Genomic DNA, 27,872 nt, shown 5'->3' on the forward strand with positions numbered 1-27,872 from the left:
GTGTAAGACTGATCACAGCCCTCCTGACACTGAACAGCATACACAACATTACTCTGTTTGTGCCGGGGGACTGGATCTTTGGGATGAACCAGTCTTTGCCGTAATGTATTTTGGGGTTTAAAAGCCACTGGGACGTTATGTTTAGAAAATAAAGGTCTCAGTTTCTCTGATACTCCCTCAACATATGGAATGACCACTGGTCTGGGTCTGGGTTCCTCCTTTTCACCTGTTGGCTGACTGAAGTCCTGTTTGGGTTTCTTCTCTGCTTTCAGGAAGGCCCAGTTAGGATATCCACATTGCTCTAGAGTCTGTCTTGTGTGGGATTTCTCCTTCTGCCTGGCTCCTGAGCTAGTGGGGACACTGTCTGCTCTGTGATACAGAGTCCTGATGACTCCTAACTTGTGCTCCAAAGGGTGATGGGAGTCAAACTGCAAATACTGGTCTGTGTGCGTGGGTTTGTGGTACACCTCAGTTTGCAAATGTCCTCTATCAGAGACTGAGACCTCACAGTCCAAGAAAGCCAACTTGCCATTTTTTTCATCTTCTCGTGTGAACTTGATGTATTTATCCACAGAGTTGATGTGGTCAGTAAAATGTTGGACTTCCTGAGATTTAATTTTAACCCAGGTGTCGTCAACGTACCTGAACCAATGACTTGGTGGTGTCCCTGAAAAGGACGTCAAGGCTCTCTTTTCTACCTTCTCCATGTACTCCATGTTTGAATGTCCAGAGTACCAGATTTAACTTTTTTAGATTTTTCTACCTGGATTATTGAGCATGCATCAGGATATTTTGAACCACTTTGGCCAGGATTGCCTCAAACTAGTTAGAGAGTTTGAGAAAACAGCAAGGAAGAGGGCAGACTACAGGAACCATTTGCGATTCAACCTCAGATGTCGACAAAGTGACATCATTCCCAAGAGCCTGGAACTAAAATCTTCGGTCAGCGGGCACCGGGCAAGCAAGATCCTTCAGAAGGCACAGACCCAGCTGCTGAATGAACGGGCGAGATAGACCAATTTTACTATTGAGGCCTTGAAGGCCAAAGAAAAGCACATTAAACAGAAACTAACTATGTGTCTAGATCAGACCACACCTCAGCAAGTGTTGGACTGTACAGATCAGGCACGCTTAGCACAGCATGTCAAGTCCAAGACTCGACAACAAAACAAGTTTAACTTACTAATAACTCATCAACACCATCACTATTCCAATAACAACACATTCAGTGTAGGACAACACTCCAGTAGTCAATTACATGTCAGGGAGACAGAAAAGTGGGTGAAGAATTTATCTGACAGACAGCTCACCCAGCCGGAGACAGAGATTCTTGCCAGGGGACTGAACTTTGCGGTTGCACCAAGTAGACTTCCTCTGGTGGAGATGATCACAGCTACAGAGTCAGCCATCCGCAACAGCAAAATTAAAGAGGCTGAAGCAGAACAGCTCAGAATCAATGTTTCAGCCTGCCTCAGCAATGCCAAACCACCACCTTCCAACATCAGTAGAGAGGAGAGGGACGCACTCACCACTCTTAGCAAGGACAAAAACATCATCATTCTCCCAGCAGACAAAGGAAGGTGCACAGTGATTTTGAACCAGAAAGACTATCATGAGAAAGTTATGACACTCCTTAGTGACTTAAACACTTATGAACCTCTGAAAAGAGATCCAGGAAGTGGTTACAAGAAGAAATTGATAGATTCCCTGAAAATTTTGGAGCAGGACAAGGCTACTGACCATTTTCTGTACCACAGACTGTACCCAGGGGAGGCCACACCTAGTCTGTATGGTTTACCTGAAATCCACAAACAAGGTGTACCTTTAAGACCTATTGTTAGCATGATTAACTCTGTCACTTACAATGTTTCCAAATATCTGGCGTCTGTACTCATCCCTTTAGTTGGCAGCTCAGAACACCACATACAGAACACCATGGATTTTGTGGATAAGGTGAGGGATGTCATCATGGAGACTGATGAAACAATGGTCACTTTTGATGTCACATCACTCTTGACGTGCATTCCTGTTGATGATGCAGTAGAGGTGGTCAGTTTAAAATTAAAATCAGACACCACTCTGAGCAGCAGGACCACACTTTCCACAGAACAACTGTGTCAACTCTTGAAACTGTGCCTGCAGTCAACCTACTTCACATCTGGGGAGCAATATTATAGGCAGAAACATGGGTGTGCTATGGGGTCTCCAGTTTCTCTTATTGTTGCCAACCTGTACATGGAGGAGGTAGAAAAGAGAGCATTGACGTCCTTTTCAGGGACACAACCAAGTCATTGGTTCAGGTATGTTGACGACACCTGGGTTAAAATAAAATCTCAGGAAGTCCAACATTTTACTGACCACATCAACTCTGTGGATAAATACATCAAGTTCACACGAGAAGATGAAAAATATGGCAAGTTGGCTTTCTTGGACTGTGAGGTCTCAGTCTCTGATAGAGGACATTTGCAAACTGAGTTGTACCGCAAACCCACCCACACAGACCAGTATTTGCAGTTTGACTCCCATCACCCTTTGGAGCACAAGTTAGGAGTCATCAGGACTCTGTATCACAGAGCAGACAGTGTCCCCACTAGCTCAGGAGCCAGGCAGAAGGAGAAATCCCACACAAGACAGGCTCTAGAGCAATGTGGATATCCTAACTGGGCCTTCCTGAAAGCAGAGAAGAAACCCAAACAGGACTCCAGTCAGCCAACAGGTGAAAAGGAGGAACCCAGACCCAGACCAGTGGTCATTCCATATGTTGAGGGAGTATCAGAGAAACTGAGACGTTTATTTTCTAAACATAACGTCCCAGTGGCTTTTAAACCCCAAAATACATTACGGCAAAGACTGGTTCACCCCCAAAGATCCAGTCCCCCGGCACAAACAGAGTAATGTTGTGTATGCTGTTCAGTGTCAGGAGGGCTGTGATCAGTCTTACATCAGGGAAACAAAACAGCCACTGGCCAAAAGGATGGCCCAGCACAGAAGATCAACATCATCAGGCCAGGACTCTGCGGTCTACACTCATCTCCAGGCCAGCGGTCACTCTTTCAGGGATGAAGATGTGCACATCCTGGATAGAGAGGAACGATGGCTTGAGAGATGAGTAAAGGAGGCCATCTTTGTGAAAAGAAACCGTCCATCATTAAACAGGGGTGGAGGCCTACGTGTTCAATTGTCCCCCTCTTACAATGCTGTGATTGCTAGTATCACTCAGCCCTCTGTGAATAGTAAACAGCCATCAGTGTGCTAATGATCCATTGTTAGGCTGATGGTCCTTCTTGAGCATGTGATCAGCTGGTTTTGGTTGTCAGCAGCAAAACTGGTTAATCCACTCTGAGAAGGTGCTATTTAAGAGACTGAGCTGAATACAGCTCCTCAGACTGAGGAAGTCTCTCGGATCAGAGACGAAACGTTTCTACATTTTTTGTTGTTTTGCTTTGGTTTTTTTTTTTTTTGAATGTCCAGAGGACCAGATTTAACTTCTTTAGAATATGTAAGAGTGTAAATTTTACACACACAATCTATTAAACACTGTACAAAATCATTTAGTTTTAAGAAAGACTAAACTTACGCTACCAGGTGACCACATATATCTGTCAAAATCAGAATCAGAATGTCATTATATGCAAGTACAATGAAATTAAGAGCCACTTCTTCTTTCAGTGCAAAAACACGCTTAAGAAAAACACACTAAAAATACAAAAAATGTAATGCATTATAGATATAATAGCACTATGAAAGTAAAAAATACAAGTATTTCACAATTATATTGCACATTATGGATATAAGTGAGGTAGTTAAGGTGACTGAGAGTATGAAATGTCAGTAGTATTGCACAATAGAAGTCCAGGGGTTTGGGATGTTAGATTATTAAATCAGTGCATGTGTGAGTTCAGTGTGGTGATGGCTTTCGGGAAAAAACTGTTCTTGAATCTGTTTGTTCTTGTTCTGATGCACCTGTAGCGCTTCCCTGAAGGTACAAGTCAAACGGTTCAAAACCCGGGTGTGAACAGTCCTTGATTATGCTTTCTGCTCTGTTGAAGCTGCATGATGTGTAAATGTCCATCAGGGAGGGGAGAGGGCAGCCAATTATCGTTTGTGCTGTCTTGACTACTCTCTGAAGCCTCTCCCTGTCAGCCAGGGTGCAGCTTCCGTACCATACTGAGATACAGTATGTCAGCAGGCTCTCGATGGATGAGCGGTAGAAGGCCAACAGCAATTTGGTGTTCAGGTTGTGCTTCTTAAGTACTCTTAAGAAGTGTAGTCTCTGTTGAGCATTCTTGATGACCGCTGTGGTGTTCTCTTTCCAGTTAAGGTCAGCAGAAATATGGACACCAAGAAATCGGAAAGTGTGAACCCTCTCCACGCACTCACCATTGATGTAATGGGGGGCTAGGTTGGTGCTGTGCTTCCTGAAATCAATAATTACCTCCTTGTTTTTTTAATATTCAGAGCCAGATTTTTCTCTGAGCATCAGGTTGCTAGCTCCAGGACCTCCTGTCTGTAAAATGTCTCATCTCCCTTAGAGGTTAGTCCGACCACTGTGGTGTCATCAGCGAACTTGAAGATGAGTTCTATTTCGTATAAGCTTCGCCCTTTAAGGCTGTCGCTGATGGGTTTATCCCGATATGCGAAGCATTGCACTGAAAAATTTAGTCCGCACCCACCTACAGTGTGGGCCCCACCCGGTCCGTATAAATTACATTAAGAGCGGGAAATCGGCTCCCATTTTTTCTTCAGCAAGCTAACAGCACTGTCAGAAGAACGAAGAAGATAAGTTGTGTACATGACCAACCTTTTTTAAGAATGCTTGGCCTGGCACGTCGACCTCGCGTCGTCCGGTGAGCTCTCCTCTCTGAGGAGAAGCTGACAAGCAGTCTTGTTTCAAGGTAAGCGCTGAGGAATATTTCTCAGTGACAGGTCGCTAAACGCTGGACAACGCCATCTTTTAATTTTCCTCTTATTGCGACCTTCGGAGCGAATCGGATGGTTCCTCCAGGACAGGCGGCGCTCAGCTGCAGCCCCCAGCTGCTCATTCCCTCCTGGAGAGCGTAGTGTTGGTGGAGGGGGGCTGAGTGAATGCTCACCCCATCCCACCTCGTTTCGCATCGGCGATCACACCGCTCCCGGCCGACGGTGCCCTCTGGGGTTGCCCGGCATAACCCAGGAGGCGGCTGACCCGAAGGGACCCTTTTTTACGTCCCACGCCTTTTCCCACCAGTTCGGATGATCCGGCGGGAAGGTTTTTTTTTTTCTAGGTTCCATTCCAGCTCACCGTCTTGATCCATCTGGCCTTGTTTTCCCAACAGGACGTCCTACGGGCGAGGCCACAGCCAGTTTTTCCTGGTAGATTGGGGGGCTGGTCTCCACAGTCCGCACCCATCTCCAGAGCAGGGGTTCACCGAGCGGAAAGCCCCTCAGTGCCCCCTGGAGCCGAGCCTGGCGGAGGCTTCATTGGAGCAAGATGTCCAGATGGACCAGCGTCCCATGCCTCCGGTTAGCGTAACTGAGACGGTGACACCGCTCTCCAACTGAGCTCACCAGCATGCGTTCCAGACGGCCGCAGTGAACAACACGTTACGCTGTTGGCGTACACGTTCAGAGGCGGGAAGAGACGGTGGGCCCTCTGACCTTCGGCTCGCTCCGCTCTCGTAGCGGCTGCTTGCTAACAACGCTATCGGCCCCTGCAGTACGCTCCGTCCGCAGGGCAGCTGACATCACCCCCAACTGGTGCGCCTCTTTTGCTGTCTGCCGCCCCGCATTGCAGCCAGAGAACGAGGTCCCAGAGGTTCTCCTGGCTCATCACTCCACCTTCCTCTCAGGAGAGCTGCAGAAGCTTTTGTTGGAGGGCCTTTTCATCAGCGAGAGATCATTTCAAGATGCTCCACGGCTGCACAACGCCTCCCCAGCTCTGCTACACCAGCCCCTCCCGTCAGACGTCCCTGGCATCCGAAAGTTCATTTTTTCCCGGACTTCGCCAACAGGGGGCCCTCTAGGACAACAAACAGAGCTCAAGGGAGGATAACCAGGTGTCAGTTTGCTGGAGGTGTGTTGATGACACAAGATGTGGAATAACATCATTTTATGATGAAGTGTTTTTTAGCCAGGTTGTCAGCACGGATGATCTGACAAGCGGCCCCTTCACACACACTCATCACGAATGAGCCTTTTAAGGTTGTTTTCATTCACTGCCAGCGGTGCCAACACGCGCTCCCGCGGCATGAAAGCGTGCACGCAGCTCTCAGCGCCCGCCGTTCACGTCAACGTTAGCGTGAGACCACGGTACAAGCCCAGTAACGTATTTCGCTCTCGGCAGGAGCGACACGCGTTTTCATCGCAGTGGTGTCAAACGTGCGCTCCCGCAGCGTCAACAGTTTCACAAGCCTCACAGCGGCTCCGCTCCTTCAACCTCGAAGGTTTTCTGAATTAATTCTGCAGCTCGTGGAATCACTCAAAAGCTCACGTGATTCGCAGCCAAGAATGAACGTGTTTTCTGCAGACCGAGCCCAGTGGTAACCTCGCCCCACCGATGCCGCGCGCTGCTTCCTGACCGCACCAGCATGAAACGCGTGCTCCCGCGGCAATCCTGGCTTAAGGCGTTGCATGAATGAGGGGGCGCTCACACGGCTCTTTAGGGCACGTCGGCTCATACGTGCACCCGCTCCCCGAGCGTTTGCATGGAGCAGCTGCACAATACATGAGCTGCGTCCCGTAGCATCAGCAAACGCACAACGATTTGCATGCTCGGGGACTCACGTGTTTTCTTTCTCCTTCAGCGTTCACCAGCTCACATCAGCATGCATGTGAGTTTCACAGCATAAACGCGTGCCCGCTTTATAACTTTATAACGAGTGGCAATGAGCGCGTTCTCCAGACGGATAGGCGAACCGTTTTCATCCGGGGATTCACGCTGCAGTACAGCTCAAACCTGGTGCGGAGGAACTCTAATGTCGTTTTCTGTCATTTCTAGAACAGATCTCGTCCCCTTTCACTGAAGCTCAGGAAATTCTGATTTAAATGTAATTTCCAGAGTCTCAGAAGGAGAGGAAAATGCAGGGTTCCTCTCTCGTCACTCCCTGGTCCCAACGAACAGGGAAGATGAGATTTATTCTAGATTTGTCAATTTTGAACTGTGAGAAACAACACTCCATTAATGTGCCCGAGCCGCTCTGCAGCCGCCGCACAGAGCAGGGAGGAGAATTCTGCTTAATCTGGACACCTGCTGCTGCTGAGCAGTTTGTACAGACAGGTGGCAGCAGTGCAACTCACGTGAACCGCTTGAGTGATATCAGCTTTTTCCGTCAGCAGACCTACATCACATATGTTAGATTTCACAGAGGCACACACATTTAACAAGCTGTGGGGGCGCTGTGGTTCTCCACACAGCAGTTCATTTAAATGTTTTTGGAGTGTCGCATGGGTTTTTTTGAATGTGATTCAACACTTGCCTTGAGCTGCAGAATCATCAGGGTTTTTGATTCACACAGACAGCAAGTGACTGTTGCATACATAACTGGCAGGAGATGTGTGCGCTCAACCCATGTGCCACATTGTGAGACCGATGCTGTGTGGGGCACACCCAATCTGCTCTCCATTGGAGTAGGGTACATCTCATGTATTCTGAACAGGGGGCGGATGTGATGTCCAAAGACGGTCCTTTGTGGCACGGGGACCTGGGACCTTCCACCCAGAGCTATGGCTCAGACACGGCAGAAATCCTGCGAGCGCCTGTGGACATGTAGGAACACGAGAGAACGCTCACTGTCAACTATAATTATCGTGGAGCCACGGGACGATCCACCATTAGAGGTGGACGTGTCTGCTCACAGCCTGTGGTCGTAATGCTTCTTCACCTCCCTCTCTCCCTCCGATATCACGGTTTTCTGAACCGAGCTCAGGAGGAGGGACTGACAGCTCCTCTGTCCCAAGTGCGTGAACGCATCATGGTTCCCAGGCCTACGACACTTGTTATCGGGGCGCTCGTGGAACCTGCCATGGAGGGAGGACGCTCTCCTCCAGGCGGGAGGAGCGATCAGTAGTTAATCAGAATAGGCCAGCACCTGTGGTCTGGCCGTTGTGCGGATCTTTTTGAGAGGATGAATCTCTCTCAAGATGTAGTGCGTACGATTCAGGATTCACATGCTGCAACCACCACAGCGCTGTTCACATCAAGTAGTCAGTTTTTCAGCGCTACTGTACAGAGAAAGGTGTAGAGGCCATTTCATGTTCACTAGGTGGTGTACCGTCCTCTTTGCTGCAGCACATGGACAGAGATCTGGCGTTCAGCTCTTGTAAAACGTTCACTGCAGCCATCTCTTCCTGTCACGAAATTTTCGAGACAGAACAGCTTTAATCATCTGCTGATGAAACGTTTTGTAAAAGGTGTACAGAAAAGGCGTAGAGGCCACTTCATGTCCACTGGACGACATGCTGTTCTTTTCTGCAGCAGTCGATGGACAGAAATCTGGTGTCCAGCACGATTATCGTATGCTGTAGCCATGTTTTCTTCTTGTCTCAAAGTTGTCGGAGACAGAACAACCTTTAATCATTCTCTGACGGAACATTTTGACTCAGATTGAAATAGCAGCTGTGGGCCTGTTTGTGACACGAGAAAACGCTCAGTGTCAATTCTGGCTTTCTCTGAGCCCACGAGACGAACCACCGTTGGAGGTGGATGCGTTTGCTCACAGCCCATGGCCCAAAATGCTTCTGTACGCGTTTTCCTCCACCTCCTCTGATTTTACAGTTCCTGAACCGAGTTCAGGAGGAGGGATTGATAGCTCTCCTGGTGGCCCCCGAACGCGTGAGCGCACCATGGTTCCCAGTTCTGCAACGCCTGCTGTCGGGGCACCCGTGGAAACTGTCGTGGAGGGAGGACACTGTCCTCCAGGCAGGAGGAGCGATCAGGATTTACCCAGAAATAGGCCAGCACCTGTGGTCTGGCCGCTGAACGGATTTGCTTAGAGAGGATGGGTCTCCCACAGGATGTAGTGCGCACAATTCAGGTTTCACGTGCTGCATCTAACACAGCGCTGTGCACATCAAAGCGGACAGTTTTTCAGCGCTGGTGTAAAGGCCACCTCATGTCCATTAGGTGGCATGCTGTCCTTTCTGCAGCAGCGGATGGACAGAAATTTGGCGCCCAACACGATTAAAACGTACGCTGTAGCCATCTCTTCCTGCCACGAAGGGTTCGGAGACAGAACAGGTTTTAATCATCCGCTGATGAAGTGTTTTCTAAAAGATGTACAGAGACGCAGGCCTGTTCCACACCCACTTGTTCCACAGTGGGATTTAACACTGGTCCTGCAGGTCCTGATCAAAACTCCATTTGAGCCTCTGGATCAGGTTCCACTTAAATTCTTGTCTCTTTAAACAGCCCTGCTGCTGGCTTTAACATCCGCTAAGAGAGTGAGTGATTCTTCTGCCCTCTCTGTCGCTCCGTCATGTCTCAAAATTCAGGCTGATGACAGCTCAGCTGATTTAAGACCAAACCCAGCTTTTATGCCTAAAAACATCACGAGCTCTTTTAAATCAAGAGCGATATCGTTGGAGGGTTCCCCCCCCCCCCCCCCCCCTCGCAGGGGTCCCCCCCCCCCATCAGAAGAAGTAGCGTCTTTTCATCTCCTCTGTCCGATGTGGGCGTTGATGTGTTGCATAGCGTGCACAGCTGCAATGCGTCAACATTTGTTTGTGCATTATAGAGATGCATCTGCAGGTCGCCCGTTATCCACTCAGTGCTTGTCACACTGGCTGTGTGAGGCCATTTCTGAAGCCTGCAAAGCATCAGATTTAGAGCCTCCTGTCAACCTTAGAGCACACTCGACCAGAGGTATCGCATCTTCGACTGCCTTGCATAATGGTATGACAATGCAGGACATTTTGCACTGCGGCTGCGTGGTCAACACCCTGCTCATTCATTCACTTTTATCTACGTGATGTGACGGCTTGTTCCATGACATATTCTGTCCTTAGTGTTTACAAAATGAATATTGTTGTTTCATGGAACTCCGTTTAACTCACATCAGTCTGCATGCATTACAGTGTGAGATGTTGTTATCAATCACAAATTGTGATTGTTATTTTGGTTCTATTGTTACTAATCAGTTCACGACTATTGTTACCAATCAGTTCATTTGATTAATAATCTAATAATAATAATCTAATAATAATCTAATCTAATTAATAACCTTCACATCAATGTGAAGAGGACAAAGGAGATGATTGTGGACTTCGGAAGGAACAAAAACATCTACACCCCCCTGAACATAAGAGGATCTGCGGTGGAAGTGGTCTCCAGCTACAAGTGCTTGGGTGTACACATGAATGACAACCTCAGCTGGAGCAACAACACCACCAGCCTGATCAAGAAAGCTCATCAGAGACTCTACTTCCTCAGACGGCTGAGGCGAGCTGTTCTGGGAAGCTCAGTCCTCACCTCCTTCTACAGTTGTGCAGTGGAGAGCATCCTGTGCTCAAGCATCAATGTGTGGCATGGAGGCTGCACAGCTACAGAAAGAAAAGCTTTGCAGAGAGTGGTGAAGGCTGCACAGAAATCTGTTGGAATCAGCCTCCCCACCATCACAGACATCTACACCTCCAGATGCAGGAAGAGGGCCACCTGCATCATGAAGGACCCCACTCACCCAGCATACACACTTTTTGCCCCACTCCCCTCAGGAAGGAGGTTAAGGAGCATTAAGTGTAGAACCACTATGAGGAACAGCTTCTACCCTGAGGATGTTAGACTCATGAATCTCTAACTAGAATAATCACTGTGAAAAACCATATCATGTTGCTGCTGATCTGTTTCATGTTGCTGCTGATCTGTTTCAATGTTGATGTGTTCATGCGTGCACATCTGCTCACAGACTCATGTTCATGTTTGTGCTGATGTTCAATGTTTTATGTTATGAGTGCTTAGTGTATATTTAGTTGATGTTTTTCTTAGTTCATATCTTAGATGTTATTACTGTTTTTCTTATACATTTTATTGTTGGATGTAACTGGGACCTTGTGTACATAATTTCGCTCCACCACATGTACCACAAGAGGTGCGAATGACAATAAAGAAACTCTGACTCTGACTCTGAATCAACTCTCCTGTTATTATTAATGTGTTCATACTGTTCAGCCGTAAACCGGTTGGTTCATGGCTCTTTTCAGCATTTTTCCCTCCCCGTTGAATTTTCTGAGGCGTTCATGCATTCAGAACGCATATTTACACAACATGCGTCTGTGCATGGCACACATAATTACGCAATGCGTAATTACGCACATGGGGTGCTGAGTGACAAGACATTTTTGGGCAAGCTCCTGCTTCATACGGTGTTTGAATGAACCCAGTGAGGCGAGGACAACATCCGCTTCGCCCTTAACCCATCAGCGACAGCCTTACAGGGCGAAGCTTATACAAAATAGAACGTTGGTTACGTACTGTAACCCCAGATTCTATGAGTATAAGCGTAGCCCTTTAAGCGTCGGGCCTAACTGGCTCCTAAATGGCTGAAGAAAAAGCTATTTTGGGAGCTGATTTCCCGCTCTTAACGTAATTTATACAGACCGGGTGGGGCCCACACAGCAGGTGGGCGTGGACTAAATTTTTCAGTGCAATGCTTCGCATATCGGGATAAACCCATCAGCGACAGCCTTAAAGGGCTACGCTTATACTCATAGAATCTGGGGTTACAGTACATAACCAACGGTTGTTGTTATGGGCTGGGCTGCAGTCATGGGTGTAGAGACAGTACAGCAGGGGGCTCAGCACACAGCCATGTGAGGAGCCAGTGCTCAGCATACGAGTGGAGGAGAGGTGGGGACCAAGTCTTACAGAATGGGGCCGATTGGTTAGGAAGTCTTTTATCCAAGCACATGTGTGTGTGTGTGTGTGTGGGGGGGGGGGGGGGATTGTCCAATATATTTATAAGAATGTCCAGAATGATTGTATTAAAGGCCAAGCTGTAATCCACAAAGAGCATTCGAATGTAGCTGTGCTGATGTTCCAGGTGGCTCAGCGCAGTGTGGAGAGCTACTGCAATAGCATCCTCTGTGGACCTGTTTGTGCGATATGCAAACTGGTAGGGTCAAAGTTTGGAGGGAGATAGTCCTTTATGTGCTGGAGAACCAGTCTCTCGAAGCACTTCATGATTACCGGAGTGAGAGCCGCCAGTCGGTAATCATTCAGGCTGGTGATGGTAGGTGTTTTCGGCACTGGGATTATAGTTGCAGATTTTAAGCAGGGAAGGATGACTGCCTGGGCCAGGGAGAGATTGAAAATTCTGGTGAAGGTGGGGGCGAGCTGGAGGGCACATGCTTTTAGCACCAGCTGGAGGGCACCTGCTTTGAGCACCTTGCCAGGTACTCCATCTGGGCCAGTAGCTTTCCTGGGGTTCACTGATTGCAGCGACCGTCTAACATCATGCTCCCATACAGTGAATGGAGTGGTGCAGTGGTGGGTGTGGGGGCAGGGCAGGATCACATGAGTGCTGCTGTGGTGCATCAAAGCGTGCAAATAAGCAGTTTAGCTCCTCTGCTAGTGATGCACTCAGGTCTCCTGTTGTCACCTCGCAGCCTCTATAGTTTGTGATGTTTTTTTTTATGCCCTTCCACACCTCCCGTGAGTTGTTACTGGACAGATGGGACTCTATACTTCTTTTATGGTCAGCCTTTGCTATTTTGATTCCCTTATTCAGGTTGGCTCGAGCAGCTTGGTACAGAGCTCTGTCACCTGACTTGAAGGCAGCATCGCGGACTCTGAGGAGTGTGCGGACCTGGCTGGTCATCCAGGGTTTCTGGTTGGGGTAAACCCAAATGTTTTTGACCATAGTCACATTTCCGATGCAGAACTTGATAATAATAATAATAATCATCATCATTTTATTTAAAAAGCGCTTTTCAGGACACCCAAGGACACTTTACAGTAAGAACAAAGATCAACAGGAATAAATTACATAAAGAATATAAAATACATAAAGAATATAAAATACATACAGAATATAAAATGCATAAAGAATATAAAATACATACAGCAAAGTTAAGGATAAGCAAGTCTAAAGAGATGTGTTTTCAGAGCAGTCTTGAATAGAGAAAGAGAGGTGGTGTTTCTTAAGTCAGGGGGTAGAGAGTTCCAGAGATGAGGGGCAGAGCAGGTGAAGGCCCTGCTCCCCATGGTGGAGAGGCGGGTAGAGGGTACATGGAGGTGTAGTGAAGAGGAGGATCTGAGAAAGCGAGAGGAGATGGAGATGTGTAAGAGGTCAGATAGGTACGGAGGGGCAAGGTTGTGGATAGCTTTGAAAGTGAGAAAAAGAATTTTGAAGACGATGCGTGATTTAACCGAGAGCCAGTGGAGCTGCTGCAGGACAGGAGTGATGTGGTTATAGGAGGAGGTTTGAGTTATGACACGGGCAGCTGAGTTCTGGACCAATTGCAGCTTCTGGAGAGATTTGTAGGGGAGGCCATAAAGAAGGGAGTTGCAGTAGTCAATCAGAGAAGTCACAAGACTGTGAACAAGGATGGCTGTGGAGCGGGGTGTGAGAGAAGGGCAGAGACGGTTAATATTTCGGAGATGGAAATAGGCAGACTGAGTGACATTGTTGATGTGAGAAGTGAAGGAGAGAGTGGTGTCGAGGATGACACCAAGACTCTTGACCTGAGGCGAGGGGGATAGCAGAGAGTTGTTAAGGAGGATGAGAAGATTTTCTGATTTTGAAATAGAGTTTTTGGTACCGACAAGAATGATTTCTGTTTTGTCACTGTTTAGTTGTAAGAACGGCAGCACGGTGACACAAATGGTAGAGCTGCTGCCTCTCAGCAAGCAGGTCCTTGGTTCAAACCCCGGTCCAGGGGCCTTTCTGGGTGGAGTTTGCATGTTCTCTCCGTGCATGCGTGGGTTTTCTCCGGGTACTCCGGTTTCCTCCCACAGTCCAAAAACATGCATGTTAGGCTGATTGGTAACTCTAAATTGTCCCTAGGTGTGAGTGAGAGAGTGAATGTTTGTTTGTCTCGTTTGTCTCTATGTGTCCCTGTGATGGACTTGCGACCCGTCCAGGGTGTACCCCCCCCCACCCCCCCCCGCACAGTGATTGCTGGACATGGGCACCGGCGACCCCCATGACCCAAAATGCAATAAGAGGGTAAAGAAAATGGATGGATGGATAGTTGTAAGAAATTGTTAGAAAACCAGTGATTTAGCTCATTGAGACAGTTGGTGAGGATGGAGGGTGGGTGGGTGGAGTTTGGTTTTGTTGACAAGTAGAGGTGTGTGTCATCAGCATAACAGTGAAAATGGACACCAAATTTACGAAAGATGTGACCTAGAGGAAGGAGGTAAATGATGAAGAGGAGGGGTCCGAGGACAGAGCCTTGGGGGACACCCGTGGAGACGGGGGAAGACTGGTAATGAAAGGATTTGAGCTGAATGAATTGAGTGCGGTCAGAGAGATATGGTTTGAACCAGTCTAACGGAGTTCCTGAGATGCCAATGGAGGTTAGTCTGTTGAGGAGGATAGAATGACGGATTGTGTCGAAGGCAGAACTTAGATCTAGTAATATGAGGATAGACAGAAGACCATAGTCAGCAGCAAGAAGAAGGTCATTAGTTATTTTTATTAGAGCTGTTTCAGTGCTATGGTGGGGGCGAAAACCAGATTGAAACTCTTCATAAATGTTGTTGTTAGATAGGTGAGAGTGAAGTTGACTAGCAACGGCTTTTTCAAGAACTTTGGAAATTAAGGGCAGATTAGAGATCGGACGAAGATTACTGAAGTTGGTAAAGTCAAGACCTGGTTTCTTGATGATGGGGGTGATGGCCGCAGATTTGAAAGCTGTGGGAACAATGCCAGAGGTTAGGGAGGAGTGGATTTTCATTCAACCTTTATTTAGACAGGTAAATCCCATTGAGCCTTGAGGACTCATTTACAAGAGAGACCTGATTTCAACAAAGAAAGATGACAACAATGGACAACAGCAACAACAATAAACAATTATAAAAAGTCATACTGCAGGTTTTTTTTTTTTTTACAAATAGGATGGCTAAAAGGAAAAGGTAACAACAACACAAATTAAAAAAACAAAACAACTAGATTCTAAGGCGAATGTAGAAAACTAAAAACAGGAACATGTCTGCATTGGTCCCTGCCAGGAGTCCAACAGATTCTTAAAGCCACTTAGAGAGGTCAAGGTCGAGAGCTTCAAATCTTTTTGTAGGATATTCCAAAAAACAGGAGCAGAGTAAGAGAAGGCCCTTTTGCCTAGTTCAGTCCTCACTGAGGGAACTTTGCAGGTAATAATGTCCTGAGAGCGCACTCCATAGCTGCACTCACGCAGAGACATGTAGGAGGAGATGTATGAAGGCAGCAGACCAAGAAGTGATTTAAAGATGAAAATGTACCAGTGAGAGAGTCTGTGTGAAGTTAATGATGTCCAGTTAACCAGTGAATACAGGGTGCAGTGGTGGGTATGATAATCACAGCCAGTTATGAATCTTAGTGCACCATGATAGACAGCATCCAACATCTGCAGGGCTCTTGTAGGAGCGTTCATGTAAATAATGTCACCGTAATCAATGGAGGGAAGGAAAGTCACAGATACAAGGTGTTTTCTAGCATTCAGGGTTAGACAGGATCTGTTTCTGAAAAAGAAACCCAGTTTAACTTTCAGTTTCTTTACCACGTTTTCCACATGGAGCTTAAAAGAGAGATGTGAGTCGACCAAGATACCCAAATATTTATAGGAATCAACAAACTCAATGGGGACACCATTTGAGGATAAAATCGGAGGAAGAACTGCTGGGACCAATTTCCTATTTGAAAAAAGCATCCCTTTGGTTTTGTCGGCATTTAGGACAAGTTTGAGGCGGAACAAATCTGTCTGGATGTAGTTGAATGCAGATTTCAAAAGCTGGAAAGCCTTATCAACTGTTTTAGCTCGACAATAAACAACTGTGTCATCAGCATAGAAATGTATGGATGCATTAGGGATGTTTTTACCTACATTTTGTATGTAGATTGCAAAGAGGGTGGGTCCTAAGACTGAGCCTTGTGGTACACCATTGTTGACTGTTAAATAACTGGAGGAAGTACCATTATGTTGAACATATTGCATCTGAAAGATAGTTAGAGAACCAACCAATGGTGTGTTCTGAGAAACCAATTTCTGAGAGTTTATGACACAAGATGTTATGATCCACAGTGTCAAAAGCTTTAGACAGGTCTAAGAAAAGTGTAGCACAATAATCCTTAGCATCCAGTGCTTCAACAACATCATTAAGAACCTTCAGTGAGGCAGTGGTTGTGCTGTGTTGTTTCCTGAAACCAGATTGATGTGGAGGTAAGGTGTTAAATGAGTCCAGGTAATTTTTGATTTGAGAGTTTATCAGTTTTTCTAGAACCTTGGCTAAAATGCAGAGATTGGTCGATAGTTGTTCAGTGAGGTGGGGTCACCTCCCTTCAGCAAAGGAAGAACAAAGGCTGTTTTCCAAGTGTCTGGGATGGAGTTTTGTCTTATGGAGAGATTGAAGATGTGGGTCACAGGGACTGTGATGATATGAGCAGCCAGCCTTAAGAAATAAGGTGGAAGTTCATCTGGACCTGCAGATTTTTTAGGGTCAAGATCTTTTAACAGATTATTAACCTCACTGACTGAGAATGGAGAAAAAGAGAAGCTGTGATTAACTGAGGATTGACTTGTAGGAGGGATTTGATTTGTAGAAGTTTGATTATTAAGTGAAGTGGCTGATCTTCCATTAGTAACTGTGTCAAATAAAGAACCAGAAGCAACAAAATATTTGTTGAAACAGTTCAGGATCTCGTGCTTATTTGACACAGGAACAGAGTTTACGAGAAGTTGTGATGGGAGGTCAGATGATTGTGGGGTGCCTGAGAGAGATTTTATGGTTTTCCAGAATCGGTTGGGGTCATTTAGATTTTTGGAGGTCTGAGATAAGAAATAGTTGCGTTTTGCTGCTTTGACAGCAGTTGTGCATTTATTCCTCATCTGTCGAAAACTCAACCTATCAATGTCTGAGTCAGATTTTCTTGCTGCAGCCCAAAGATAATCTCTCCTGTGCAGGAGGTCAGCTAGCTCTGCAGTAAACCAGGGGCTGTCTCGTCCCTTTATTCTGAACTGACGAAAAGGAGCATGTTTGCTCACAAAATAAATGAAACTATTATGAAAATAGTTCCAAGCCGAGTTCACGTCATCAGTTAACAGAATACGATGCCAGTCAAAGTGAGACAGATCCCAGAGGAATGACTGTTCACAAAAATGTTTCAGATCCCTTTTTTGAATTAATCTGGGCTTAGTAGGTGGAAGTTTAATATTTCTCAAAGGAGCTGTCACACATTGATCACTCAAAATATCAGCGAATACACCTGTACCAGGGAATTTGTGAGGCATATTAGTTAGAAACAGGTCTAAGATGGAGGAATTTTCAGGATGGTTTTTGTTTAATCTAGTGGGAGAGTTGATCAATTGGAGTAAGATTGAGAGACAGGCAACATTCCTTGAATTTATCACAGAGGGGTGTCGACTTACACCAATCAATGTTGAGGTCTCCAGCCAAAAGGATCTCTTTGAATTTTAAATTACCAAGAAATTCCATCAGGGCAGACAGAGCCTCAGGTGTTGCTGAAGGTGGGCAGTAACAGCAGACTACAGTTAAGATCTGGCCTCCATTCAAGGTGACGTCTACAGGTAAGGCTTCAAACTGGTTTGGAATTGTTTTAGAAGACACAAGACTAGCAACCAAGGAATCTCTGATGTAAACAGCGACCCCCCCCACACACACACACTTTTTGACGATTACAGCGGTAGATGTTAAATCCATTGATTGCCAGGTCATTATTGAGTACAGATTTGTTGAGCCAGGTTTCAGAGACGAAGATAACATTTGCCCCAGTTTAACTGACCAGAATTTTCAAGGCATCAAGTTTTCTCAGAAGGGTACGAGCGTTTACATGCAGAAAATGAAGCCCAGACACGTTTTTAAAGTCATTTGGTGTGCTGTAATTAGTGGGGGGTCCAGGGTTGGGTTGAATCCCTGAGAGCAGTAACAACATTATTATCAGACATTTTCTTGAGTTTCTTGTGACTGATGTGTAATTGCAGGCGTTAACAGTGTGACAATTAGCCCCATAATCGAATCATGAGAAACATTAATGAAGACGTGATCATTCAGAACCCAAAAACAGTGAAAGGTACAGTGATGGGCAGATTCAGGTGTATTAACAAGATTCAGTGACTCCAGATAATCTGAGAACTGAAAATAGTGACAGTAATATGAATGATACCGAAAAGTTTCAGACCATAAAACGTCAGTTCAAATGGGCAAAATTCTGTGGAAACCATGTGAGAGGGTAATGAGTTAGGAGACGAGACTGAACGGTTAAGGAGAGAGAACAAAGTCTTTGAATTGCCAACATTGGAACTGATGATGTCAGAGAAGTAGCTGGATTTGGCTTGAGAAATACTGTCCTTATACTGGATGACGTGGTTTGCGTAGAGTTCCTTGTGAATTAAGAGACCGGATTTCTTATAGAGTCGCTCCAACCTCCGACCTTTGGATTTCAGAGAACGGAGTTCTGGAGTGAACCAGGGTGCAAAGTTGGAGAAGGAGACAGACCGTGTTTTCAGAGGAGCGACAGAGTTAAGAATGTTGGTGAGGCTGTTATTGTAGAATGTGTCAAGGTCATCTGGGTTAAAAGAATTGAAGGTGAAGATGGTATTTTTAATATGAGACAAAAGAATGTCATGGTTGATATTCTTAATATTACGGAAGGAAAGAGTGCGTTGAGGTTTCTCTAAAGAAAATGTAAGATTGACACTGAATGAAATCATGAGGTGATCAGTAAACGGAAGTTCATCAGAAGAACAGTTAAGAGGAGAGAGTCCAGAGCAGCATAATAAGTCCAAAGTGTGGCCCTTTATGTGGGTTGGAAAGTTAATGAGCTGCTGGAAGCCACAGCTGTCGAGGCAGGATGTGAAGTCTCTGGTGAGGGGGTTGTTGTCTTCATCCATATGAATGTTGAAGTCTCCAAGTCGAATAATGTTGGGTGAAAGAGCTGAGAGATGGGCGATTAGAGCAGCAAAGTCATTTATAAAAGAGTTGTTGATTTTGGGCTGACGGTAGAAAGTGGCAACAATGGTGGAGGTAGGGCCGGAGAGTAGACACACAGTGTGCTCAAAGGAGGGAGAGGGAGGTGTGTGAACCGGCGTGACCTTCCAGTTCTCGCGGTGAATTATCGCGAGACCTCCTCTGTGGCCGGACTCGTGGGATTTGGTGTGGGGTTTGTTTACACCTGTCATTCAGGTGGAAAAAGTCATTTTGTTGTTGCCACGTTTTTGTTAGACAAATAAAATCTAGCTTACGGTCGGATATTAGGTCTTGAATAAGCTAACCTTTGCCAGTGAGTGAGCGAACGTTCAGAAGGCCAAACTTTACGGAGGAGGAGTTGGTAGCGACCGGAGCATTAGCCGACCGAGCTAGGCTAGCTAACCTGCTATTACTGTTAGCGGCCAGAGTATTGGGGCGTGTAGAATGGTGAGAGTCAGACCAGATGGAGTTTATGGGGTTAGACTTGTCAGCGTGGAGTCTACGGCGGGAGCCACGGTGAATGTATCTCCGGCGAGGATGGAAGGCAATGTCCTGAAGAGGGAGCACAGGTGGCACGGCTGGTAGGAAACAAAGGCGAAGGAGCTCAACCGCTGAGTAATGGAGAAGACCAGACGCCGGGTGGTGGTGGATGAGCAGCTGGAGAGTCCAAAGCAGAGCAGGCAGCAGGTAAATCCTAATGAACCACATGGCTGATATTGAGACGGATCAGAGACTTGGTGTAGTGGAAAAGGCAGGAAGGACTGAATAAAACAGAAAAAAGCAAAAAAGCACGACGAGCAGCGGCAGCCAGGATGCGCCAGCGTTCGCTCACCGGAAGGAAGATGATGTAGTCCAGTACCGTTCCTGTGTATGTTTCCATTTCCTGATGTTCACATAAGTCCCAGTTAGTTTGTTCAAAACAGTCTTGTAGGTCATCGAGTGCATTACCAGGCCAGGTTGTAACAGTTTTTGTTGTAGGCCTCGCTCTGCATCTGGGGGGTGGTGTAAGCTGCGGGGAGCAGGAGGGAAAGATGGTCTGACTGCCTGAGGTGTGGGTGGGGTATTGCTCTGTATGCGTGTTTAATGTTCGAGTAAACATGATCCAGAGTATTCTCCCCTCTAGTAGAACACGACATGCTAGTAGAATTTTGGGAGTACAGTCTTCAGATTAGCCCTATTGAAATCTCCTGCAATTATATGAACACCGTCGGGGTGAGCCCGCTACTGTTCATTGATAGTGTTCAGCAGGAGAGAGAGCGCCGTATTTACATTAGCGTCGGGTGGTATATGCACTGCAGTAATTATCACAACTGTTAGCTCTCTCGGTAGAAAAAAAGGTCGGCATCTCATGGACATGTACTCAAGGTCTGGGGAACAATGATTGTCTATAATTGTCCCGTTGTTACACCAGTTCTCATGCACATAAATACAGAGACCCCCCCACCTCTGCTCTTACTGGAGTCCGCAGTCCTGTTCCAGCATAGCAGAGAGCGGCCTGCTAGCTGTATGCTAGCATCGGGTATCCCAGGATGAAGCCAGGTTTTGGTGATAATCAGAACACAGCAGTCATGAACACAGCAGTCATGAACACAGCAGTCATGAACATAGCGATTTCCAGTGAGTTGTAATTCCAAATCATCCATTTTATGCACCAGGGATCTGGCATTGGAGAAATAAAGGCTCAGTAGAGGTGGCTTGTGAGGTTGTGATCCTTGCCTTAGCATAACGCCAGCCTGCAGCCTCACTTCTGCTTCCTCTCCCTTCTCCGTCTGTGCCGCCTCCCAGGCCCGACAACAATCCATGGAGAGCCCGGTGATCTCGCTATGTCGTCTGGGATGTTGTGTGTGTGTAATGAAAGTCACTCAAAACAGGTATTTGTTGCTGCTCACCGATGTCCAAAAGGGTCTGGCATCCGTAGTTGATGTTTATACACTCGGCAATGCAAACACAAGAAAAAAGGACGTACAAAAATAACATTAAAAAGCACTGAAAGGGAGAGCTGTGAGCCGCTGCAACCATACGCGCCGCCATCTTGGAATCAAGCCAACAATCTACATATAAAACACACAAAACAAAGCACAACTAGCTTTAAGCACGTCTCTCAACCATCTGGAGAAGGTAAACACCTATATGAGATGCTCTTCACTGACTACAGCTCAGCATTCAACACCATAATCCCCTTCAAGCTGGTTTCCAAGCTTACCACACTGGGCCTGGTGAAGTCCATCTGTTGCTGGATACTGGACTTCCTCAACAACAGACCACAGACAGTGAAAATCGTCGGTCACCTCTCTTCCGCACTAGTCCTCAGCACCGGTACACCTCAAGGCTGTGTCCTCAGTCCACTCGTACTCATTATTTACACGAGTGTATCCCCAAGCATAGCTCTAACATCATCCTCAAATATGCTGATGACGCCACCATCTTGGGCCTCATCACCAACGAGTGCCTACAGAAACGAGGTTAAATCCCTGACCAGCTGATGTCAGGAAAATTCCTTAGAGAACTTTACTAAATGGGGGCAGCACGGTGGCGCAACTGGTAGAGCTGCTGCCTCTCAGCGAGCAGGTCCTTGGTTCAAACCCCGGTCCAGGGGCCTTCTGGGTGGAGTTTGCATGTTCTCGCCGTGCATGCGTGGGTTTTCTCCGGGTACTCCGGTTTCCTCCCACAGACCAAAAACATGCATGTTAGGCTAATTGGTATCTCTAAATTGTCCCTAGGTGTGAGTGGGAGAGTGAATGGTTGTTTGTCTCGTTTGTCTCTATGTGGCCCTGTGATGGACTTGCGACCCGTCCAGGGTGTACCCCGCCCCTCGCACAGTGATTGCTGGACATGGGCACCAGCGACCCCCGTGACCCAAAATGGAATAAGCGGGTAAAGATAATGGATGGATGGACTTTACTAAATGACTTTTTTATGTATGTGAATGTTTCTGTTCAGTGCCCTGAGACAACTTTGTTGTGAATTGGTGCTATATAAATAAACTGAATTGAAAGTAACCTCTCTCTTAATGTCAGCAAAACAAAGGAGAAGATAGTGGACTTCAGGAAACAGAGTGGAGGTCAGCACGCCACCATCTACATAAGCGACGCTGAGGTGGAGCAGGTCCGCAGCTTCAAATTCCTCTGCTTTCATGTTACTGAGGATCTATCCTGGACTTTATACAAACACTGTGGTCAAGAAAGCCTGACTTAAGACTCTACTTTCTAAGAAGACTAAAGAAGTTTGGTATGAACACCAGCATCCTCACCAACTTTTATAGGTGCACCTTGGAGAGCCTGCTGACAGGCTGCATCGCAGGATGATACGAAACTGCACCGGTCAGAGCCGGAAAGAACTATAGAGGGTGGTGCAAACAGCAGAGGACATCACTGGTAGCAGTCTCCACACCATCCAGGACATCTACCATAGCCGATGTCTGCGTAAAGCATGCAGCATCATTAAGGACCACACCCACCCAGCACAAGGACTCTTCTGTCTACTGTCCTCAGGCAGATGATGTCTGTCATCATGCATGAAAAGACTCAAAGACAAGTGTGCTTCCAGGCAGGTCATGGCATCGATATGCAAGCAACACTCTCTCTCTCACACGCACGCACGCACGCACGCACGCACGCACGCACGCACGCACGCACGCACGCACGCACACACACACACACACACACACACAAACAACTTCCAGGTCACACATTTGATAGAAAACAAATATCAAAATCAAATAAGTGTGCAGGACAGCTTTCCAAAGTTTGATTTTTGATGTGAGGTTAAAGTAAAAAATGCAGAAAATGATGTGTTGTATTTTTTGAATCCCACATAAAAAGGAATAATGAAATAACAAGTAATTTTTCATTTTTTGATTAATGATTCTCTATGGAAAAACAACTGAACGAAGGGTACACTGACCCGGTTGGTAGAGCTGTTGCCTCTCAGCAAGAAGGTCGCCAGTTCAAATCCTGGCCGGGGGACATTCTATGTGGAGTTTGCATGTTATGCCCGTGCATGTATGGGTTTTCTCTGGGTACTCCAGTTTCCTCCCACAAACCAAAAACATGCATGTTAGACTGATTGGTAACTCTAAATTGTCCCTAGAGTGAATGGTTGTTTGTCTCGTTTGTCTCTGTGTATTCCTGTGATGGACTGGAGACGTGTCCAGGGTGTCCCCCGCCTCTCACACAGTGATTGCTGGATATGGACACCAGTGACCCCCGTGACACGAAAAGGAAGAAGCGGGTAAAGATAATGGACAGATGGATGACTGGAAATTGGAATTGACAGTCAAAGTGGCACAGACTTCTGGCATGAGCTTAACAATCAAATTCTAGCAGCTCGAGGCGAGATGGTGTCCACAGAGGCTTTAGAGGACCAACAATCACCATCATGGACTTACTATCACAAACCGTTCAAATTATCCAGCATCTCACCTTTTTAATCCAGTTTAGGATGTAGCTAGCAGATGTGGGATCATAAAGACACAAGGACGAATAGATCTGTGCATTGTCTGCATAACAGTGAAATGAAACATTGTCTTTTTGGAAGGTTTTATTTAAACACAACATGTGCAATAATGTGTAAAACAAAATAGTTAATGATTGTTGTTTTTTTGTCCTTTGTTTGTCCATCATAGGAACGTCTTTTGCTCTCCATTCTACCCAAACACATAGCAGATGAGATGCTGAAGGACATGAAGAAGGAGCCCAGTCAGAAGGAGATGCAGCAGTTCAACACTATGTACATGTACAGGCATGAAAATGTCAGGTAACTTGGCTTCTAACGGTAGAATGTTAGTTCAGAGCGAGTCATCTTCTCACAGATAGCAGTGGCTTTCTCAGAATGGAATTTAAAAATCTTTGAGATCATTTCAGAGAACTCACTGCTACATAAAAGATACCATCAATTTTTACATCTTAAGATTAGATATCAAAAAGGGAACATACGTGTGTTTTATAGTATTCTCTTACTAAAATGGACTAGTTTATGTATGATAGACAAAAATATTAATAAATCATATTTTTTGCATTTATGTAAGGTGGTCCTTTTCCCCCCCAAGAGTAATTATTGCCATAAAGTTGAAGACATATTTCAATGTTAAAAAAATGTATAAGTAGTAGAAAAGATTCAAAGACAGGTTAGAACTTGACTGCAGCAGCATATTGTAGTAATGTGTTGTTTTGTTTGTGTCTTTTGTTGTCATGCAGTATTTTGTTTGCAGACATTGTGGGCTTCACGCAGCTGTCATCGTCCTGCAGTGCTCAGGAACTGGTTAAACTGCTCAATGAGCTTTTTGCTCGCTTTGACAAACTGGCTGCTGTAAGTTTTAAAGCATTCTATAATTAATGATGTTCTAACATGATATGCATTTAGAATGTTTGCCTCTTTTATTTTAAGCTAAGATAATTTTTAATAACATCTGTAAAAAAAAAGAATCAAAGCTGTAAATCTCAATCTCTATCTCTTTTGAAGGTCAGTTACAATAAAAACAAAAAATCAAAACCAGTACATGGGTCACACCATGTCTACCATAGATGAAAGAACCCAAACACGACAAGTTGCATTTTATTAATTTATTGAGCAATTGTTTCCTTTAAACAGTGACATTACTGTCATGTTTTAAATTGTTTAAACAAACAAACAAAAACAAAAAAGAAAAATAATGTACCAAGCAAGAGAACAAATAAAAATGTTTAAAGGCATTATTATACATTGGACGACGTTCTCAAGAAGTTCAGTCTATGTAGTTGAGGTAACGAGCTCGTTTCGGTGAAGCATGATGTCGTGCAGCTTACCAGACTTCAGAGCATCATTTACAGACTGGAGCATTGCAGGTCTGGTGTTCCACCTCATCTCTCCACAGTGACTGGTCCAGCACCTTCAGTAACCTAAAATTGAAAGAAGACAGTGCACAAGTCAAAATAGGGTTACCCTGACTACAAATTACAATTTGTTGGCCTTTCTTTTGGAAAAAAAATATTTTTATCAAAAACAAGAGATTTACAATTGAAACTAAGTAAAAAAAATTTGACCTTTGCAATTATAAATTACAGTAGCTCAATTTTTCTTTATTTCACTTATCATATTTTATAATAACTTGAACAAAGGACCAGAGGACCAGATTGAACTTTTTTGGATTTTTCTACCTGGATTATTGAGCATGCATCAGGATATTTTGACTCAAATATTCAATGGAATATTTGAGGGTGAGAGAATGCCTGTGGAATGGAGAAGTGTGCTGGTGGCCATTTTTAAGAACAATGGTGATGCACATAGTTGTAGTAACTACAGGGGAATTAAACTGAGACACACAATGAAGATCTGGGAGAGAGTTAAGCAAGACTTAGACAAGAGGTGTCTATTTGTGAGCAGCAGTATGGTTTCATGCTGAGAAAGAACACCACAGATGCCATCTTTGATTTCAGGATACTGATGGAGAAGTACAGAGAGGGTCAGAAAGAACTCCATTGTGTCTTTGTGGATTTAGAAAAAGCATATGACAGGGTGCAGAGGGAGGAGGTGCGGTATTGCATGAGGAGGTCTGGAGTAAGAGAGAAGTATGTTAGACTGGTACAGGACATGTATGAGGACAGCAGGACAGTGGTGAGATGTGCTGTAGGAGTGACAGATAGCTTCAAGTTGGAGGTGGGATTGCATCATTGGTCAGCTCTGAGCCCCTTCTTGTTTGCTCTGGTGATGGACCGACCAGTGGTTAATTTGAGTCGGATCCTGCCGGAACAAGATCCGAGAACGCTCTCATTTTGGCTTTGTGTTCTGGCAACTCAAATCTCTGCCCATAAAAGTCCCGTCGTTGCACATTTTTATTTTGATTATTTATTAAAAGTACAACAAGAGGAGACATTGCCCAGTCTGTGGAGTGGATGTTCCAGCCGCAGCACATGCACCAGCTTACTCACACGCTCCTTGGCTTGGAGAGAGCTGAGTCTCTGGAGGAGGGGGGTGGGGGTGTTGAGGACGGAGGAACAAGATTGCATTTACGCACGGAGGTGCTGTAACTGAAAAATTTAAAATCTATTCTGATACGTACAGGGAGCCAGTGAAGGGAGAACAGAACTGGTGAAATATGATCAAATCTACAAGTTCCTCTTAAGAGCCGAGCTGCAGCATTTTGGACGAGCTGGAGATGTGAAGGGGAGACCTGACCTGACTGACCCCAACATAAAGCATGTTATAGTAATCTAGTCAGGTTGTAATGAAATCAATCGTCAGCATAGCAGTGAAAAGAAAGACCATGTTTCATCAGGATAGACCCTGTACTTAAACAATTTAACATTATTTAGGATCCGAACTCATTAGTGTGGTGTTTCCAAGTAGCAAAAATCACTCATTAAATTACCCTCATAGGCCATGATGTTGCCACTTTTCTCATGTTCTTCTTTCACTTCAACAGCCAGGCGATAGAGGAGCAGCAATGTCAACAGGATGGAGGGATTTCAGAGTGAACAACGGTGACAAATGCAGTGGACTGCAAATTATGATTCAAAAAGATGCCAGTAGGATGAAAAAAATCTAGAATGCATTATTAATGCAAGCAATTTGATAAAACATCCAAAAAAGAAATGGCACAATCCTGAGTTCAAAGCAGGAGAGGATTCTGGGAATATATCAGTCTGAGCTCAAGCTACTTCACTATCTCACCATTCAACAACAGAGACTTTTGGAAAATACTGTTGCTCTCCTGACTCTTTTTACGTAATTAACAAAAAAAAGTAGGCTCCTCTGATTTTTAAACATATTTCAAAGTAATTGTAGGAAGTGTAATGGCATTTATTAGTACCAGTGATGTGCAGTGATGTTTACGTAGTCCGACAGAATCAGATTTACAAACGCCTTAAAAATGAGGATGCACACACATCATGCTGTATTTATTCTATTATAAATACAATTATTATTGACAGAAAAATTGGAATACCTCCAGTTTAAAGGAATTTCTGACTACTTGCACATATTGGCATTATTATGTTTTTCCCTTATTCCACCAAAGGTTGTTAATTGTGACGTTAAAACACCTAATTACTTTAAAAACTATATATTTGAATTACTTTTTTTACTTTATTATTTTACATGCACAATGCATTCTAGGGTGATAAGTTGTAGTGAAGACCAGAGCACAAGGAGTCTAGGCTAAAATGTTATAATATATGACTATAAAGTTATAATTTGTCCATCCTTGCATGGATATGGGATGAAACAGTCAAACGTGATCAACTTGTGATGTTTAGTATATCATCTCTGGAGATAATTCAAAAGCTAAAGGGCTAAAGCTGATGCCTTCCCCCCACTAACCAGCTCTACTGTCACGTGTGCACTACTATGATTATTTTGTGGTGGTGCACTCTGTGGTCCAGGTGGAAAGAAGTTTTCTTCACATTTGCAGCACATCCACAATTCAAATGACAACATGAGGCAGATAATGGATGGATGGGCTGATGTGTGAAGTGACAAATATTGTTAAAGTTTAAAATGTGTCATAGGTCTATCCCTAATTTATACCGTCACTTCAGACCCGCTGCATTCATGACCGTTTTCCTTCTAAACAGCAGGTATAGGTACTGAAACAATATGCTATGTAGCAGGAAAGGCACGAAAGGAAGTAATGCGTAGAAAATACATACTTTACACAAAAATATAAAATTTCTTCTTTCTTATTTATGTAATGAAGTTTATGAATTATCTGTAAGGATTACATCTTTCTGGTTTTTGTTCAGTCTTATGTATGTTTGTAAAAACAAACTTACCTACAGATATTTTTATTTATTTAAACAGA

At 45.1% G+C, this 27,872-nt stretch overlaps 1 protein-coding gene across 1 annotated transcript in view; it reads left to right on the forward strand.

Moving 5' to 3' along the window:
• Positions 1–27,872, forward strand: part of LOC119410425 (adenylate cyclase type 3) — a 117,113-nt gene that overhangs the window by 34,342 nt on the left and 54,899 nt on the right. The window contains exons 3-4 of the mRNA XM_037677337.1: positions 23,721–23,851; positions 24,292–24,403. Coding sequence (XP_037533265.1) covers positions 23,721–23,851; positions 24,292–24,403 — 243 coding nt within the window. The remainder of the gene's footprint in view (positions 1–23,720; positions 23,852–24,291; positions 24,404–27,872) is intronic.

This window comes from Nematolebias whitei, chromosome 5 (genome assembly GCF_014905685.2).
Source record: "Nematolebias whitei isolate Nwh7 chromosome 5, NemWhi1, whole genome shotgun sequence".
NCBI lineage: Eukaryota > Metazoa > Chordata > Actinopteri > Cyprinodontiformes > Rivulidae > Nematolebias > Nematolebias whitei.